This window comes from Manacus candei, unplaced genomic scaffold, assembly GCF_025592945.1.
Source record: "Manacus candei isolate 608988 ecotype Guabito, Panama unplaced genomic scaffold, ASM2559294v1 h1tg000035l, whole genome shotgun sequence".
NCBI classification, from domain to species: domain Eukaryota; kingdom Metazoa; phylum Chordata; class Aves; order Passeriformes; family Pipridae; genus Manacus; species Manacus candei.
The window spans coordinates 9600643-9620320 of NW_026138083.1; the positions used below are offsets into that span (position 1 = coordinate 9600643).

At 45.1% G+C, this 19678-nt stretch overlaps 1 protein-coding gene and 1 long non-coding RNA gene across 7 annotated transcripts in view; one reads left to right on the forward strand and one right to left on the reverse strand.

Moving 5' to 3' along the window:
* The first annotated feature begins 1782 nt into the window (after window positions 1-1782).
* On the forward strand, window positions 1783-19644 carry LOC127473421 (uncharacterized). The gene is made up of 9 exons (XR_007905446.1): window positions 1783-4051; window positions 5628-5823; window positions 8799-8962; window positions 9974-10222; window positions 11133-11223; window positions 13911-13985; window positions 18980-19116; window positions 19228-19319; window positions 19443-19644. It is a non-coding gene; the product is annotated as an uncharacterized LOC127473421 (long non-coding RNA).
* Window positions 8139-19678, reverse strand: part of ARHGEF33 (Rho guanine nucleotide exchange factor 33) — a 29629-nt gene continuing 18089 nt past the window's right edge. For all 6 annotated transcript variants that reach the window (XM_051793002.1, XM_051792999.1, XM_051793001.1 and 3 more), the window contains 10 exons: window positions 19244-19303; window positions 18240-18452; window positions 17476-17605; window positions 16635-16767; window positions 15760-15843; window positions 14796-14879; window positions 13879-14027; window positions 12836-12994; window positions 9983-10736; window positions 8139-8284 (listed from right to left, as the gene is read on the reverse strand). In XM_051793002.1, coding sequence (XP_051648962.1) covers window positions 8147-8284; window positions 9983-10736; window positions 12836-12994; window positions 13879-14027; window positions 14796-14879; window positions 15760-15843; window positions 16635-16767; window positions 17476-17605; window positions 18240-18452; window positions 19244-19303 — 1904 coding nt within the window. In that variant the 3' untranslated portion in view covers window positions 8139-8146. The remainder of the gene's footprint in view (window positions 8285-9982; window positions 10737-12835; window positions 12995-13878; window positions 14028-14795; window positions 14880-15759; window positions 15844-16634; window positions 16768-17475; window positions 17606-18239; window positions 18453-19243; window positions 19304-19678) is intronic.

The following is a 19678-nucleotide window of genomic DNA, read 5'->3' on the forward strand; positions in this document are numbered from 1 at the left end:
TAGAAAAAATCAAACTTAGATTAATCTTTGCAGTAGCTTTCTGTGTCCAAAATACACATGACAGAACGTGTATGTAATAAGTATTCTGGCATGGATTATCCATAAACCTGTGTGCTGCTCTTCAACTCCAGACAGTACTGGGACAGTAATGGATGGCAGTTATTGAAGAAAAGAAGCTCTGTAATCCCCTCTACAGTAAGTATGTGAGGCATAAAGTATCTCTTCTTCAGTTAATATGGCTCATGGGACAAAGTAGAATTCTCTCACATTTCCTCTTTGGAAGAAAAACACATTTCATTGTCCTGGAAAGCTGTGTCAGTTAAAGATGGTATTAATTGAATGATGATGGAAATCACCTTTTTTAATGCTTTCAGCAATGCCATTGATCAGGGCCCTTTGATCCTTTAGTGTGGTCATAACATTTCAGAAAGCATTCTGATTTCAACAAGAATGACAGTTTTCACCATAGTCAAACCTCGAAACTGTCAGTTTCCTTGGTGTCTTTCCCAATTTTGTTTTGAAACTCTTTTTCTGGCAAAAGAAAAAAAGGTAAAGATCACAAAACCTTGGCTTCAGAGGAGAACATTATATGGTAGCTTTGTAAAAACTCTCCAGCCACAGAAGGTATAGTTTAGGTTATCAGTTCTTTGGATATAAACACCATGATAAACATACTGTTGGCAGTGTTATCTAAACTATTAGCTTATCAGTAGATTACCAGGAAAACTCCTTAAATTTAGACTTTTTGATCTGTATTTCTTCTTTGGCACATTCTTGTCTGCTCTTGTGCAGCCAAGGCAGACCAGGCTGAAGGAATGACCCATTGGTTAGGTTGCTCAGTTAGACCTCACATGGGTCCTGCTAATCAGATTTCTTAAATGTCAGTAGGTCTCTGTTTTCCTGTGTGAAATGGGGAATGCCATTTCATATTTGTGGTTGAGGATAAAAGGAGTTTTACTGGCGAGGTACCCGGACAACAGGTGACAATGGCAAGAGCCTAATGTAGACATTTGTTGGATCTCAGCAGAATGAGTCAGTCCTACAGTACACAAACCATGGTGTTTGACTCGGCTGCAAACAGGAAAAACAGGGTGGGAATCAAACCTGTTGCATTTAGAACAGGAGTTTTGAGTACAACTGCTAAGCCACTGGTTTATGTAATAACAGCTTTGTGTTAATAATCTTTAGTCTGGAATGACTTCTTATTTGGACCATAGTTGCATTAGTGACAACACTTTTCACATAGAAAATTAAATCATTTTAATGATGCTATCTTGTCTCCTTGGTAAAATGACCCTGGATGATCTGGTGTGGTCTGGGATGATCTCGTATGGCCTGGACAATGAAACATGCTTGTGTGGAGGCTAGGAGCGTTGCTGTATTACTCTAGAGGGCTGCTGTATGGCTAAAACACAGTCTAAACAATTGCAAACTGTGTAGGCAGGGTTATAATGGTCAGCAGAACTTTACAGGTGTGGAACTTTAAAATTTGTGCTGTTTCACCTCCAGGTTTCTATGTTGTATATAGTCTAGTGCAACAGTGGAGCATAACCTGGGTTTGTTCATTGTCTTTCAGAGTGTCATGGTGGTGTCTTAGCTCAGAAAAGCCCTATGGGAATTTGGAAGTTCTAGGATTCCAGGTGCAAGGTCCTTCACCTGGACTGGGGTAAACCACTGGTTTCAGAACAGTGGGAGATGGAAGGGGTTGAGAGCAGCCCTGGGGAGCAGGACTTGGGAGTGTTGGTTGTCGAGACACTCAACATGACCCGGCAATGTGCCAAAGGTATCCTGGGCTGTATCCAAAGCAGTGGGGGCAGCAGGTTGAAGAAATGATTCTACCCCTCTACTCCGCTCTGGTGAGACCCCACCTGGGGTGGATGCAGAGATGCATCCATCTCTGGGGGCCTCAGCACAGGAAGGATATCGACCTGTTGTAGCAGGTCCAGAGGAGGGACACTTAAGTTGATCATAGGGCTGGAACACCTCTCCTATGAGGAAAGGCTGAGAAAGCTGAGGTTGTTCAGTCTGGAGAAGGCTCTGGGGAGACCTTATTGTGATCTTTCAGTACTCAAAGGGGGCTTTTAAGAAAGATGGGGACAAACTTTTTAATAGGGCCCCTTGCAGTAGGACAGAGAGTAATGGTTTTAAACTAAAAGAGGGTAGATTCAGACAAAATATAAGGAACAAGTGTTTTACAATGAGTGTGGCGAACCACTGGCACAGATTGCCCAGAGAGGTGATGGATGCCCCATCCCTGGCAACATTCAAGGTCAGACTGGACAGGGCTCTGAGCAGCCAGCTCTAGCTGAAGATGTCCCTGCTCATTGCAGGGGGTTTGGACTAGATGGCCTTTAAAGATCCCTTCCAACCCAACCTGTTGTGATTCTGTGGTGATTTTGCAAGTGCCATGCATTTGCTTCTTTCAGTGTGCTCTAATGGAAAGTCAACTGTTGTGCCGCCTGGTTGACCCCAAGGTACATGCTGTTGTCATGGCATTCAGCAGCCATTGAATTTGTCTATAACTGTCTGATAAGGGAGAACATTATCCTGCTTCAGGGTTGATATCATGGAAGCATTTCAGTGCTCTATCTTCAAGAAACCATTTCCAGTGGTGACTAACCTGTTTATCTAATATGCCTCTCTTAAATCAGAGGTCTGTCTCAGTAAGAGCATGCTAATACACTGGATTTAGATCCTTCAAGTTATAGATTGACATTGTGGGATATTTAATGATTTTTCTTTTGTGTGTATTTTAAATTAGATTTTCTGTTTAATTGGCCTGAATCAAGCTTGTTAATATCACTGGAGGTACCACTGTTGAAGGTAGTAGATTATTGTGCTTCATGGAAAAAATTGTTAAATTGTCATTTCTAAACCTGGGTGATGCATAGGTGAAGCCTTTCTTCAGGAGAGAAACCTGTGGCCCAACAGAGGTGTGGAGAGAAAAGTGCTTTTAACTTACTTTGAAAATTCCATTCCTTGTTTTCCATTAAAAAAAACAAACCACACTTAAATGCATTTTTCTGTCAGCTCTGAGCAAATTTACCTTTTGCATTCAGTGGAAAATAGTGTGTTATAAGGGAAACAAAGTAAAGAGTAAGTTTTGTTTTGTTTTTTGGGGGGTTTTTTGTTTTTTTTTTTTTTTTACTTTCTAGCCAACAAATGTGAAATCCTTTACTGGGTGGCTGAAAAGTTGTAAGGGAAAAATAAAATAAAAACCCATTTGCCGGATGCATGACAATTGAGCTGCCAAATGTGCAGAACATCCATAATATTTTTAAAGAGAAGAGTAAACAAAGGTCACATGTTACTGGAATTGCTTTGGACAAAACTGTTGAATCTAATTTGAAATGAGCCTTTTTTTGTTTCTGAGAAGAATAAATCTTAGGTTTCAATAAGTTTGTTCCATCTGCCTTTATCTGATGCCATGGTTACTTACCAAAATGAGTAAATGTTAAAAGTTTTGTCATCCGATTATTAAAAAAAAAAGAAAAACAAGGAAAAAAAAGCCCAAATGAATGAAAGAAAAAACAGAGAAAAAGAAGTGGTAATCTGTAGCTGGTGTGTCTGATGATCCGTGTATGTAACCATCTGTAGGTGATCTTTGTATGCTGTGATATTCAGATTGCATTTGAGTGAAAATTTAGTAGTGACTGTTACCTTTTGACATTAAAAGATATGTTCTAAAGCTAATTTAAAAAAAAAGAAAAGCCTTACGTATCCCAGAAGTGTACACTTAGATTATTGTGGTCTGAGTCTGGCTTCCTTAGGCTTAAGTACTGGGTGCTTTATATTAAGGACAGTTGTGAGTCTGCTACAGGGGTAGGTTTTGCTCGGGATAGTAAAATACTAAAAAAATGCAGCAGTTTGTAAGCAGAGGAGCCATATGAAGCAGAAGACAAGTAAGGAATGTCTACATACAGTAGGAGACATAAAATAGCATCTTCTAACTGTGTTGTTCTCTACTCCAGGATTGTTCATTGTAGGTGTTACTCCAGCTCAGCAGCTTTCTGTTACAACTTTACTGTGTCAAAGGATTTGCACCCTATGGGTAAATACTGTCTCTTGAATTTTACTGTATGAATTTTTTAGGGAGGTGATTTCCTCTAAGAGCCTACATCTCGTCTCATTGTTCAATCAGATCACAGCAAATAAAGGGACATCATGCTTAATATCTTGTACCTGGCCACATGTGAAACATCTGCTTTCAAAGAACTGAGTGAATAAGTGAAAATCATCCACAAGTAGAACTAATCAACTAATCCATCTAATCCACTCCACAAAACCAAACAGTGGCCAAAGGCACTCCTAGCTTCTCCTCTGTTTAGACCTCAGCCCTGACAACTTCATGTGGAATTTGGAAAAAACATCCAGATTCCTTGGAATCTGTTGTGGTTGTGGCCCTTACCAAGGAATATTTTTATTTGTACATGTACAGGACTTGTACTGAGGTGAAACCACTCTTAAGAACCTGTAGAGGAAGCCGGAATACATTACAACTCTGGAGAAGAAAAGTGGGAGAAAGTGCCTAAATTATATAAACTTAGAAGCAGCCTCAGTTACGCTGGCTTAGAGGAATGAAGTGGTGAGAGGATACATTTGACCAGCACAATAATCTGAGGAGAGTCTAGGGTGGCTAACTTAAGCAGGGAGTGTAGCCATGGAGAGGTGATCTGGAAGAGTCGCGGTCAGGATGACAGAATGTCCTGTCAGGGACTGTCTAAGGCACTGGCAGTTCCCCAGCAGCCTGCTGATATGAGAGGAGCAAAGAACCCATCAGATTTTCACAGGGGTAAAACTGCTTTTGACTGTAGAGTCAAACCTCTGCTGGCACACTCGGATCTCTGAGACCACTATCCTCAAAGAGGACAAAACGCTGCAGAGTGCTACCGAGCAGCAGGAGGAATGCTGCAGATGCTGTGTGGCATGGGGAGGTGTAAGGATTGTGGGCTGAGTTGTCCCTGTTTGTGATGTCATTGTTTTGGCCCTGCTGAGAATGTGACAAAAGTAAGATAGTATTAATAGTCAGAACTGGAATTAAATTTTTTAAAAAAACTTGGTCTGTGGCAGATGTTTGTGATATACAGGAAGATACTAAGATCTTTTACAGAGTTGGATAGGTGAAGTTAGAGTGGTGGATATGGCACTGGAGGAGACTTACAGGATTTTTTTGTGGAAGTTCATGTGTCTGCAACAGAAGCAGCAGAAGGGAGTAAAGGAGATGGAGGAAGGAGATGAAGAAATGTCACAGTCAGCTACACCAACAACAGGATCTTGACCAGAAGCCTAGAGAGTGACTCAGCTGAGTTCTGGATAAGAGTCTTAGAACCACATGTAGAAAACAGTCTTCTTGCATGACTGTGTGTGTCAGGGTACAGGATTTTTTAACTAATGTTGCCTCAGAAAGGGACCTGAGAAACAAGTGTTTCTTTTAATGGATGCAGCCTTCCGGCTTATTCAGGGCAAGAGACAACAGTGTTAATTAAAAGCAAAATTTATTTGGCACAGGAAGAAAAATAATCCAGAACACACATGTACACTAAAGGTGAATTTGGAATAGATCCTGCAAGAGGTTGTGTGTTTGTGTGTGGTTGTGAGCATCATTCATTCATTATTTACATTTGCAGATTCTGAGCAGGTACAAGGACATTGCAAATGATAAGTATAGGACTGGAAGTGAGAACTCATACAGAATCAGAAAGAAAAAACCATCAATTTTGACTGTGCCTTAAATCACTAAAACAGAAGCTAAAATCCACATGCATTTTACAAGCAAGGGTCTGCCACTTCGGAAGGATTTCCTCACCCAGGAGATGTCAGCAGGTAGGTTTTTTCCTTTGTCCTGTTTCTGTCCTGGCATCTGCCTGGCAAGTGTGAAAACCAGGTTTGTTCTATGAAGGACAGAAGTGTCATTACATATATGAGACCAAAGACACCAAACATCAGAGCCCTTGACAGCCTCACTGCAGTACAGTGGACACTTGTCCTTAATTGTACAACTCTGGTTCCATGGACAAACAAATAGTTCTGTCTATGACTGATCTTTTGCAGAACAAACAGGCTTTGCTGATGCTTCAGTTACAAGTATCTGGCTCTTAATGTATTTCTATCCTGCCCTACACAGTCTGACTGAAAGCTGCCAAGTCCTAGGAATTGTCTTTGTGATTCTGTGGCTGGTCAGCATGGAGCAATCCTGACTGGAAAGGGCTAGAGAATTTGTAATTTAATGAGGATGTGAGGGAGAGGGAAAGAATGGAAGGGTGGGGTTTTTTGCCATTAAAAGCCTTAAATTAAAAAAAAAAATCTTCCCAGAGTAGTTTCCTACAGCTAGGGGAGGAAAGTATCATACTTCTTTCCTCTTTGTAAGGAGGAGAATTAACTTTTAGTTTCATTGAAATTTATGGGACAGGCACCAGCTAAAACATTTTAATCTCTGGGGTTTTCCTTGGTCACATTCTTGAAATGTTGGGAAAACTCTAATTGCAATAAAGGATGGATTTCGTCTGTCTTAGGTGCCCTTTTCACACACACCTCTTTGCTTCCACCAGAAGAGGAAAAGCAGGTGGTAAATGCAGGTCAGTCAACACTGTGGGAGAGCTCTAGGCCCTGCATCTGTGGTGGGTATTAGCCACTGCATCCAAACCTGCTCTGAGGCTTTCCTGTGCTGTTGCCACTGCCAGGAGAGCCATGCAGCATGATGAGTGCTCTTCTCTTGGCACCAAATTCAGTCACCCTTGTGCTGATGCTGACAGTCCCAAGCCCCTAATCTCACAGCCTTGCACATTTCCCCCAAGACATTGCTGTTGGCCCCACAGAGACAGTTCACAACCTCTTAAGGTGAAGCTGTCCTTTAAGACAAACCAGTGTCCCAAGCTTTTCAAAACAAGGTGATAAAACCACATTTCCTCTTGAAAGTGCCCTCAGAATGCCCCAGCTTCAGGTAGCACCACAGTTCACCAGTACTACTCCACTGGTAACACCACTGCACCAGTGGTGCCCTTGCTGCTGGGGTGTGACATGGGTGTTGCTTCAGAGGGCTGTGTTTCCATACAAAAGCTACAGTCTTCTGCAGAGATCAAAGTTGCGGAGGGTTTCTCATGTCCAAATGCGAGGAGGGTGGCACGTGTGTGGCCTTGTTGTTCTGTCCTTGCAGAAGAAGGAGATACTATGACTTTGAACATGGTGCACCATTGACTTTTCTGCCCTAGAGCCTTAATTTTTACCTGGAAGAACCATTCCAAAGCTGCACGTGATTGGGCTTGTAAGGTGGTGTCAGGCCAAAGAATTATTAGCAAAGTGTATTTCAGATGTGTTACAGACCAGGAGCCAGGACACTGGTTGACTCTGTCAGTGTCTGCATTGATCCACAGTGGGGATAAGGTCTTTGTCTCTTGTGGCAATCCCTGGGCTCAGCTTGCATCACCTGCCTGGAGACATGGGCAATTCTGACAGCAGGAGCAGAGATTCATACAGCAGGAGGCAATTCAATAAACAGGGTGCCACATAAAAGGTGAAGGAGGATTTTGGGGAATGATTGAAGTCCAAAAGAAAGGATGTTGCTGATTAAGCAGTTCAATACTCAGGTGCTTCAGCTGATGCTCCTTAGACCTTCTCAAACCACCCAGGTAATGTGAGCTGGCCTCCTGGAAGACATCTTCGATGGCACGTTTTTTGGGAAAGTAGAGGAAAGAAGGGAATTTTAGACTTCTGGCCAGGATGCCAGGGCTGCAAAGGTAACCCTTCTGTTGTGGGTGAGCCCAAATAAGACCTGGCATGAGTTTGGAAGAGCAAAGATGTATGGCAAATCAAGCGGTTTTGAGGGATGAGGGGGAGGAGAAGATAGTGGGATTCAGCCAAAGCTTTCCAAAACTGAGGGAAGTTAAGTCAGGCAGGGATGAAAGCTAGCAAGTTCCTGTGCTTTTTGGACATGCTGTTTGAGCTCCACTGCAACCCAAAGCCTGGCCCTGCCCTGTGCTAGAAAGAGCAGGATGCATTTGTAAGGCAGTTGTGACAGTCTCCTCTCCCCCACCCCTCCACCCTCTGTGTTAGTCAGGGGAACCTTGGGGCCTTGCTGTCTGTCTCCACCCTCGGGGACCTGGGGAAGCACTGTTGTGCTTAGGCTGTGGCCTGCCTTTCTTGGGGCTGCTTATTTCTTTTTGAAGAGCTTGCGGAAGGAGCTCCGGAAACCCCCTTTGGGCTCGTGCCGTGGGTTGTGGTCGCTGAAGGATGTTTGCTCATTGTCATCCTTCTGGCAGAACCTGGTGTTGTCTTCTGCATGGAGCTCCTAAAAGGGAAAAGACAATTTAACCAGCATTTGCAACCTCACATTCTTGTTCCCTTCTCTCTTTCTCTGTCTCTCTGTGCTAGGAGGGACCTGGTGAGTGAGGAGGTGCTGGCAAGGCTGGGAAACAACAGGTCACTTGGGCCTCAGGAACACTGGTACCTCTGCAGAGAGCTTGTTGCTGGCTCTGAGGGTGAGGCACTGACAGAGGAGTAGAAGGATAAGCTTTGTTAGAGGGAACTGGAGCCTTTCTTGCTAAGCTTTTTGTTTAGGGGGAGCTTACTATCTCCTTTTGCCAGTGAGGGAGCAAGCCAGCCTGGGCAGTTGGAAAAACTTCCCACCCTCTCCTTTCTCCCCTAGGGCAGGGAGGCTTCAGGCTTCTTGAGCTGTGATATGTTGTAAAAGACTCTTCTGCTGGCTCTGCTGCTGCATGGATTTATATCTGTGGGGCAGAAGGCTTCATTAGCACACAAAGCTTCTGGTAAATGTGCCTCTAAAAGATCTTTCCCTCTTTCAGGAGAGTGCCAAGCTCCTCTCAGCAAGACTCTGGACAAGACCCTTTTCTCCAATTCTACCCACCACTGCCATGGTGACCTCCCTTGCTATGTGAGGGAGAACGTATCCTGCAGTTCTGGACAAGCTCCACATCTGCACCCTGCTGTGGGCCAGAGCTCTGTGCAGGTGAGTGCCAAAGAGCTCACAGGCTCCTGTTTCTGTGGGGCCTGTGTCCCCATGGCTTATCCCCTCTGCCTTGTGTCCTCTGTTCAGCCATCCACCACCTCCTTTACTCAATAGGTTTGGGTTTTTTCCTTTTCTTTTGATGTTTCCTTGTTGCCTTTTCAGTCAGGCTGTTAGAACCTACCTCCCATCATTAACTGCATCTACAGCCTCATCTGTATCTTGCCTAGTTTTAACAGGAGGGTGTTTCTCCACACGACAGTGACAGAACTAGCTGTGCACCCTTGGCCTCTTCCCCAGGAATTGAAGGGCATCTGCTTCCTGGAGTGTAACAGCTCAAAGCTGACTTTGGACTGTCACTGCAGACTGCAGAAACATTGTTCCTCCAAGACCTGGCGTTCCTGAATGGTTAGAGTGCTGCTTGCCATGTCCCATCTGAAGGACAAGGTTGCTGGGTTCTGACTGTTCTCACATAGACTTTGGCATGGGTCTACAATCCATGCAACAAATGCAGGTGAAACAAAACCTGTGGACCAGATCCTTGCTGGTGTTAAATGGGTTGAGTTTGGCCAAGTCATGCTGGTTTACACCGGCATGACTTACCCAGCACTTACCCAGCACTCCTCACAGCAGGTGGAAAGGCACCTGTTTAACTGGGTGCCACCCGTAGCACGGATTTCAAACAGCTTTGTGCATACTTTATGACCTGATCAGAACGTTCACTTGTGGGGGGCGAAGCTCACTGACAGGTGGAGACACACAAGAGGCTACCTGGTCTGAAGGGTGTTGTAGCTGTCACTCAGCCAGCTGTGCACCTTTAACCCCTGCTTGTCCCCGGGGAAGACATGTTTGAAAAGGAGCTGTCTTGTCCCTCCCTTGGGCATGTACATGCAGGTGAGGACTTTGAATGTGTGGACTTGAAAGCTATTTTGGTGTGTTCTAGTCTAACTGTATCTCAGATCTTTCTCCTGCTGCTGCACCACCATGTGCCATTTTTTTCTCCTCCTATTTTAGCCTCCTTACTTCCAAAAAGCTCGGCTTTTCACCCGCTCCTCTCTGTGGGGGGAAGTAGCTCCTTTGGGAGCTTCGAGATGAAGCTGAGATCAAGTGAGGCTGAACATTCCTCTCCTGCTTCTGCTGCAGACGACTTCCACTGCTGCTCCGTGTGCTGTAGAGTCTGGTGCTCACACCCTCAGCGCTCCTCGGCAGCTCCTTCAGAGACCTGCTCAGCTGCTTGCCTTTGCTGTGGAACATCTCACGCTTGTAAGTACTGCTGCTCACAGGAGTGCAGCTCTTAGGCAATGGCTGTAAGGCATGGTCTGTCCTCTCTGGTTCTGAGGTGAAGTTAACAGGCCTAAGGAAGCAAATATCTAAGCTGGACTCGGAAGAGGCTGGAGAGCAATTATCAAAGAGAGCGAGGTTTTGAAAGGTGTCTTCTTCATAGGGGCCTGGCATGGTGAAAACCTCCCCAGGGTAGTCAAATTCTTCGTAGCTTGGTGCAAAGTTCCTCGCATCCTGCAGCAGCTCCACGGAGGTCCTGATGGCTCTCTCAGTGTTTCCCACTGCATCAGCTGGTGGTGCTTCATACTCCATTTCAGGGATGGATTGTAAGGGGGCTGTCAAAGCCTTCAGTTCCTGCTCTGTCAGCTGAGAGGATGCAAGGATGTTCTCTGGCCTCTCATGTTTTCTACTTTCCATCTCCCAGTCAGGGGGCTTTACAGCCTGGATGTTCTCAATCACAGTTGGCTGGGGTTTCTTCATCTGAGGCATCAAATGCCTTAAAAATAAGAAACAAAACAAAAAAACAGACGGAAGTGGAATACTAAAGATGACAAAGACAGCACGACAAGCCCCCCCCCCTTCATTCACCCAGCCCTATTGTGTTGATTTATGGCCCAAAGGTATTTTCCTGTCTTGGAGAATAGTAACAGAGCTGTCACTCACAGAAATTGCCTGGCTGGTTAGGAGGAGCAAACTTGCAGAGACAGAACTGTTTATCCAGTAGCTTTGGCTGACTTTTGTACTCTACAGCACGAAATTAATAGAAACTGAGATGAGAAACCAACTGCTCCATCTCTTTCCTGTTCATCTGCATTTTGGATTTTTATTTTCCTGCTCTTTCTGTAATGTAGGGGCTGTGCCTTACTTTCCTGTGGTCTGGTTGTCTTTTCAGGTGGACAGGATTTCTCTCTTGGGGAGAGTGGCTCTGTACCCAGAAGTGTGTCAGGAGTACTTGGAGGTCTGCTACCCTCCTCATGTTCCAGGTAAATCAGCAGTGCTGTGTTGGATGAGGTACTAGGTGCAGGGCATGACCTCCATGGCCCTTAAAGAACAATAGTTAGGAAAGTCCTATGGCCAGTTTCTGGGGTCATAATGAATGGAGTGAGGGAACCTTGTGATGTTCAAGACATGCAGAGTTCTGCATCTGGGACAAGATAACCCCATGCATCAGACCAGGCTGGGAGATTTGGGTAGAGCAGCAGCCCTGGTATGAACTCGGTGTTATAGCCAATGCCAGGGTAAGGATGAACTGACAGCATGCTCTCATGTCAGGCAAGGCAAACCCAGCCTGAGTTGTACTGCCATATCTGCATGGCCAGATGTACCTGGGGAGTTATTTTCCCCACTTCTGCTCAGTACTGATGAGGACCCACCAGGCCCCATGTTGAGTCCTCTGCTGAGGATGAATGTGGGGGCAGTGCCAGCTGAGGCTACCAAGATGGGGGCCTGGAGCATGATGTCTGTGAGAGGGAGATTGTCTTGGGCAATCTGGTGAGAAGGAGGCTAAGGACCGATGTAATAACACTACTACTTCTGGGGGACTTGGACTGATGTTGCCAAACTCTTATTGTTAGTATCAAATGATGTAAGGAAGCACAACAGCCACAAATTGTTTGCATAAGAAAAAAGGCAAGTCTAGCGTGCTTCTCTAGTCCTCATCTCAGTTGGCACCTATCAATAAGCTGGAAATGGCCAAAGGGGAAGCTGTATGAGGAGCAGTTGAGGTCACTTGGTCTGTCAGCCTGGAGGAGACTGAGGGGAGACCCCACTGCAGTCTGTAGCTTCTTCATGAGGGGAAGTAGAGGGGCAGGCACTAATCTCTTCTCTGGTGACCAGTGACAGGACCTGAAGGAGTGGCCTGAAGTTGTCAGGGGAGGTCTAGGTTGGATATTAGGAAAAGATTTTTTACCCGGAGGGTGGTTGGACACTGGACCCAGGGAGGTGGTCACAGCACCAAGCCTGTCTGAGTTCAATAAGCTTTTGAACAATGCTCTCGGGCACATGGTGTGACTCTTGGGGCTGTCCAGTGCAGGGCCAGGAGCTGGACTCGAGGATCCGTGTGGGCCCCTTCCAGCTCAGAATATTTTGTGATTCTGTGAAGATTGCCAGGTCCTACCAGTAGCTGTTTCTGTCTTGAATTAGTCTGATGTCTTTTTGAACCCATATTGTACTTGTATCTTGTGATAGTGAGTCCCATCATTCAATTATGTGCTGTGTGGAAAAGTATTTTTTTTCCTACTCTGAGACCTTCATCATGTTTCCTAGCTCTTGTAATGTTCACAGTGAATAGTGCAGAGTGTTACTATGCACACCACTCTCAGGCCTACACAAATTCATATTCTCCCTGTTAGGCAGCTAGCTGTTAAGGCAGCTAGCAAGAGCGTTGACAGCCTTGGGTAGAGCTCTGAAACATTTCCTGCTTGTAAGCCACATGGTAGGGGATAGCAGGAAGGAGCCAGCCCTTAATCCCTCTATCTATGTACAGGGAGTTGTTTTGAAAATGACAACCTGTAACTGCCTGGTGTCACTGCATGGTATGGGTGAGGAGAGTTTTCAGCCTACTTTGAAAGCCACCTACTAGAACAACAGGCTTACGGGGTTGTTGTGCCAGAGGAAGGTGCTGCCGGGAATGATTGTATTGTCTCTTCAGTGTGGATCCCACTGTCCCGCATTGATGCTGCACTGGGTGTTGGAGAAACCTCCTGGCTTGTACACTGGGAGGTGAGACCCTTGTACAGCTTCACCAGGGATGACCTGAGGGAGGAGAAATCCATCGTCGGGCTAAGAAATAAGGCAGGGAATGAGCACGAGCATGTAGAATCACAGAAAACAGGACTGGGAGGGACCTTAATATTCCCGTTCACCTCTTCCCACCCCAAGGAAAACTTGTTCCACCTAGTCTGTTCCAGTCAGCAGGGCCTCCTGCTTTCTGTCCTGTTCTTAATGCCTCTTCTGATAGCAGTCCCTCCCCAGCAGTCTGCTCCAGCCCTTTACCACCCTCCATATTTGAAAGCTTCCCTTGAAATTTGATCTTGTCCTACTTCCCAGGTAAATCATCACAAGGAGCAAAGGCAACCAGATTTTAATTTGAGTAAAAAGTCTTGATTTCAAGAAATTGTTCTGAACTGCAACTTGAGAATCTACATTCATAGATCATACATTATAGTTCATCTCAAACAGGTTATGGGAGGCTTTTGTTTCTCCCACCCCTTCCCCCAGTAAAATAAGGTAACCCTATTCTTTTGGAGTCTTAGCCCATGAAGGAAACATTCACCTTCACCAGGGCCTCGAGCTGCCAAAGCAGCTAAATCCCTGTATGTTTTTCTACTGAGGAGTGACTTTGACATCAGCTTAAGGAATCAGCTGATCCCATGAAACACATGGCTGCTATGTTTAGAAGGATTTAAATGTGATTTTCCTTTCTCTCTCAGAGTTAGACAGAAGGGCCCACCCCAAATCAGTTTGGAGGCCAAATGCCAATAGCAGTCCTTCTCCAGCACTCCTATACAAAGGATCTGTTTTATTTCAACAGAGCAATGTGCCTGTTGATCTTGCCTGGGCCTAAACCCCCTGCTGCCTGGATTCCCTCGCACCTCCCCTCCCTCGTGATAGGGAGTATAAGCTGATGATGTGCTTACTTCTTCAGCTTTTTCCTCTTCTGTATCAGCAGGTCTTCATTGCATTGGAAGAGGAGACTATAGTGTGAGATGAAAACCCGGAGGCGCTGCACACACACCAGCAGCAGGTAATAGTCAGGATGCTCTTGCTCCGTGAACTTCAGGACATTCTGAGGCACAGAGGAGAGCAGGCTGTTTGGAGGGTGTCCTAACCCTTTCTTGGTAGAAGGTGCTACTGGAACCATGGATTAGTGCTCTGGAGTGCACATGGCACTGCCCTTTGGGAGCTTTTCCAGGCAGCATCAGTTTCTGAGGGACTTGGATGGGGCCTGCCTCCTGCTACTCCAGTGGAAATGCACAAGTAACCACATGGAATGTGTGGGTGATGCACTGGTTAAGCTTAGCTTTGGATAAATAAACCAATGTCTTGGCTTTATGGGGCCTGCTTTCTGTGTCATTTGCCTTGCCTGAAATGTTTCAGTACAATTCGGTGAACCAGAACTCTTTTTATCAGCCATCTCTCTGTAGGAAAGATTGTTGGGCCCTAGGAGCCCTCTCAGTCTCTCAGCTAACACACCTGTGGAGCACTCAGCAAAGAGCATAGCTGTTAGGTTGGAGCTCACAGGAGATGTGTCCCATCTCTATCCTCCCATTCTCCCAGAGCAGCAGGCAGCAGACTTTTTGCCTTCCCAGAGGACAAAAGCTTATTCTATCAGGTCAAATGGAGAAACTGGCAAAAATAAGCGAGCTCCAGGTGAAAATTATGAAAATTGAGCTATTTCTAGCTGGCTTTCCCTTTCAACTTTTTTTTTTTTTCAAAGAGCCCACTGGGTTTGCCAGAAGCCCTGTACCTGTATAGGCTCAAATACTGGCTCTGAATTAAAAGTCATCTGCTGTGATAAGAGTTCAACAAGACAGTTGCCATCCTGGGGCCTTACCTGTAGATGAATAAGGTATTCAGGGATTCGCTGGACTATATGGAAGAACAGAATGTAGAGATCAGACTTGATTTCTTCTTCTACCTGAAATAGAGAAAGCAACTTAAGAGTCTTTTCCACCCATAAAACATGTCTGCTTCCAAATGGTTCTGTGGTTTAATAAGTAGTTGTGCTGTAAGTAGTTTTAAGAGTTCATAGGAGCACACCAGTCAAGTGGCAGTTGTGTGTGACAGCACACTGTGACACATCTTCATCTTGCTTGTGGAAGGGACAGTTGCAACTCCTTCCACCAGAAATACTAGGATGAAATTGTTTAGGGTGGAGATTATTTATGAGGGACTCTCAGCCTAATTAAGCAGGGGTGTATGTTTGAGGGGCACTAGTTAAGTTTCAGTGAAATGCCAGGTATACACTGTTGTTCAGAATGTTCTTAGCTGAGGCCCAAATGAATTGAACAAGATGAGATTGACTTCTAAATTAAAATGTCTTGGAAGCAAGCTAGTGTGGTTTAGTTATTGCACTTTAAAACTACTTTTACATTTAACTTTCCTAGTTTAGACCAATAATCAAGTATGTGAGGCCAAACGCCTGAAGCTGAACAGTGAAGACTCTTATCTATAAAGCACTTACAGCCTCACTCTTGCTCTCTCTGTTTGGATGAGTCCTCCATTTTCCAGGAGACACTGTTTGGAAAAGATCTGGATAGCACATGCATAGGCAAGCTTTTGGGAGGCTTAATCTGAGACACTGTTTCATGTCCCAGCAGAAAAATAGGTTGGGTTACACACAGTGTTAAAGCTGCCTCTTGTAGGTGTGTGTCAGCCATGGCAACTTTCAGGAAACTGGCATTTGGTAACAGAACAAGTGGATTGGCAGAAGAGTCCTATCATGGGCAGGCATAATGGGAAAAGATCCAGGCTTGCATGTTGTCATTAGATGTCTTTGAAGTAGGCAGGAAGTTTACCTCCTTCAGGATCACCACGTGGATCAGAGAGATGCATTCTGGCAGGTCCCTCAGGTAAGCAACATAGTAGTCCAGAAAATTATTCTTACAAAAGAAAAAGAGGAAAGAACAAAGAAACTTAAGAGAGATTTTTTGGTCATAGAACCAGCCAGAATGAGAAACTGTTGATTCCCCACCATCACCCCTGGAAGGTCATCAGTGCAGGAGAGCTGCTAACTGTGTGACTCTTTCAGGGCTCAGAACTTCTCACGAAAGGCCGTTTTATAAAACGTGTTCAGCTGTTGAGCACAGTGTGTGAAGCTTTACAACAGGTGGGGAGGGGAAGAGAGGCTGGGCAGCAGGAAGCTTTTCTTATTTAAGACTCTAAAAAATTTATAAAGCATCAGATGAGTTTTTACACATTTTTGCTGGAGAGGTCCCACTGCTCACCAGGGCAGACCTCCACCCTGAGAAGCAGATCCAACAAACCATACAGCGTAAGAGGCCTGCCCACCTGCTTGTTGTAACTCTGAGCAAAGTGTACTGGGGAAGGGGAGTATCAGAAACACTCCCTTTTCACACTCTTAGTGAGAATACAGACATTCAAGCTGTCAAGGCTCCTGCAACCGAGTCTAGGTCTCATGCACTGATTATAGAGCTGTGCTGTGAGGCTGCAGGCCCACAGGTGTGTCTGGCACAGGGGCTCCCTGAACAATCAAATACTACAGCAAAGGGGGTACCATGCACCAGGAGTCTGCTCAAAGGAGGCTTGCTGAAAGGCCTTACCCGAGCCACAGCTTCACAGCACAGCCCCTCTGTTGCAAGATGTTTTGGCCCATCTGTGGGCCATCAACACAACATCATAACAGAGGAGTCTGGAGAGGTCTTTAACATACCTCATCATTTGTTAACTTCAGGAAGATGTCTCCTAGGATCCCTTGTCGTGGCCAGCTCAGGACTCGCTCCTGCAGAGCGTGAAGTAAATCCACATGCTGCTGGACCAGGAACCGCAGAGAGTTGGGGAAAAAACTGAAGGGAGACGATTTCAGACTGGTTACACAGAGCAAAAACTCAGCCCTAATAAGCCTGTACTGCTGAAGTGAACCATTCATGTTTGGTCAGCACAGTCTTGCACATGTATTATTAGCTACACATATTATTGCTGCTATAGCACAGGTATTATTAACTACTTTTGTTGGAGTCCTGGCTGCATCAGGAGGTCCTGTTTTGGCTGCTATGTACATGCAAGTACCCTTTCCAGCTGGTTATTAATACAGTGTTCTGAAGGCTTCCTAAACTGACTTTCCAGTGCATTCTGTAGCTGACCAGAATTTGCAGAACTAAAAAGCCCAAGGCAGTGCTGCTGTGGCTAATGAAGCAGGCCCTGAGCCTTCCCACTGAGAGCTCCCCAGCTTTGTGTGTTGTCTCATTTGTCAGGCCCTTTAACAAGACAATCCATTGATGCAGAGTTGGTCAAAATATACTACTGCATTTCTGCCATTTCATGTTGGTTTCATCCAGAATCAGAATGAAGATGGTGGACAAAATGCAAGGACAGGTAGGAAAGTCTTTAGCTGCTGCAAAAACCTTCCAATGCCTCCAATTTTTAACTAGAAATAAACTAAGGGTTCAAAGATATCTCTGTGGATGAAAGAAAAATGTGTGAGAGGATGATGCAAAAAGAATATTGACTGAATAAAACTCCCCAAAAGAGAGAGAGCACACTAAATCAAATACCTTCTCTCTTTGGTGCTTCTTTTCACATCTGGCCCTTGCAACGTGGCCTTGATCTTCAGGATTAGGGAAAGGTTGATGACATACTTCCTTTCTGATTCCAGCAGCTCCAAAGCGATGTTCTGCCTTTTGGCTTCCAGAAGATAATGGTTAAGTTTAAAAATAAGGAAGTACTGACCTCAGGGACAGCTTCACGTTAGACTGGTGAACTGACATTGAATCATGAAAGGAGAAACTCTTTAAAAGTTATATCAATGTCTTGTCACACACACAATGTGTGTCTTCTTTCCCCAAAATGTAAAATTCCAGCCTGATGCTACAGCATGCCCCAGACACAACTAGAGCCACTAGTCATGCTAAGAAAGCTCCAAAGCAAATGTGTTTTCCCCTATGAATAACAAATTTTTCTAAGAATAACAAAACAAGCAATCAAAGGCAAAACAACTCATATCAGGGTTTCCCCTCCAATTTCCTGCAGAATGAGAATGTATTTTTCACCCACTTAAGCAACTACACTGCCACAATATCATCAGTACTCTAGATCTTGGAAAGGAGAATGGCTGTCCTGGGTACAGAGTGATTTCTCTCAGTCACACAGACCAACAAATTCAAAGGCCAGAGGTCTTGGAGTGTGAGGCCCTGAGACATTCCCCCCTAGCAGGATAAACTGGCCCGTATATCTCCCTTCATAGACTGTGGTTACCAACCAGCTCACACCAGACATGGATACAGCTTTGAGCCCCTCTAACCAGTTTTCTAGTCCTTACCAGCCAAAGAGGGTTCACATATGATGTCTGCTGAGCTGTATCTGCTTTGGCCCATGTCTTTCCCTCTCTCCGGTTGCTCTTTGGAAATGTATTCATCTCCCCAGTCCTTGGTGTCCTTGGGCTGCTTCCATACTGTTGATGGCAGATGCATTTTTGACTGCCCTTCTGTTGCCAAGGAAGGCTTGAGGCTGTCATCTGTCTCCATAGCTGCTCCTGCAACAACAAACAGGGATATGGACTCTGGTATGTCAGCAGACAGAGTATGCTACAGCTGGGAGCTAACCTGTGTTTTCATCCAGTGGAAGTACCAGAAGGAGAGTTTGAAGTGTTCTTTGTGCTTCACAGGGGCTGGGGCCTTGTACTGTTAATTTACAAAGGAAGTGCAGTCGGTGGCACTTTGGCAGAACAAGGTTCATGCTCTTCCAACATTTATTTTCAGGCCAAATAAGGTCCAAAGTCAGACATATGTTAGAGAAGAAGAAAACATATGTTTCAAGTATGGTTGCCCTTCAGGGTTTTGGTACGCTTCAGGACTTGATAATATGACGCTTATTGGCAGGTATTGTAGAACGCATTGTTATAATTTGGATTTAAATGCCATTCTCAATGTGTCTAACAAGGAATCTGGAAGCTGGTGGGTGAATAAACAGCTCACCAGTTCTACCGGGGTGTTGTCACTGCAAGACCATCTCTTGCCAAGTAGCAAAATGGTGCTCTCATTATTCTTGCTTTCTGCAAAGGCACTTAGAATCTGAGAAATCAACAGCAGAAAGGCTTTCCCTGCCAAACATCAATCCTTGGCATTGACCATCAGGTATTGGACACTTCAGGGACACAGGTTTGTCCTCACATCTCAGCTGCAAGTATGAAAATGGAGGTATGTGGCAGATTGAAAGACATCCCTGTGAAATGTGTTCCCTGAAAGCCTTTCTTCAATGCAGTAAAGCAAGCACTCTAATTGAATCATTATCCTGCTCTTTTTTGACAGTTTAATATTTTCGTACCTGGACCTGCTATGACTTTCACACCTCCTTCTCCCATTGGCATGATCCTGGTGTCAGACACTGTTGAAGAACAAAGGTAAATTTAACAAGACAGCTGTAGAGCAGGCTTCCTCCTGCTAAGCCCTGTCAGTATGGTTAAACCCTCCAGTCTTCACAGTTTTGCTATGGAAACTATTTGATTCTGTCTCTGTGCCACTAGCACTATAGGAACAAAGATCCAGTCTGCATCCCTTTCCTTGGAGGAGGCAAGCGAGAGCTTTGGGGACTGTTCACAAAGCAACATCTCCTGAATCCGGGCCAGCACCAAGGCTGCTATCCTGAGACACTGTGCTGAGATGTATGCACAGATCCAAGAGCAGTGCTGCTGAGGGGAGCACCTCTCTTTTTGTGCTGCTGGCACCTGAGGAATACTTAGTGATCTTTTTCTGAATTTTT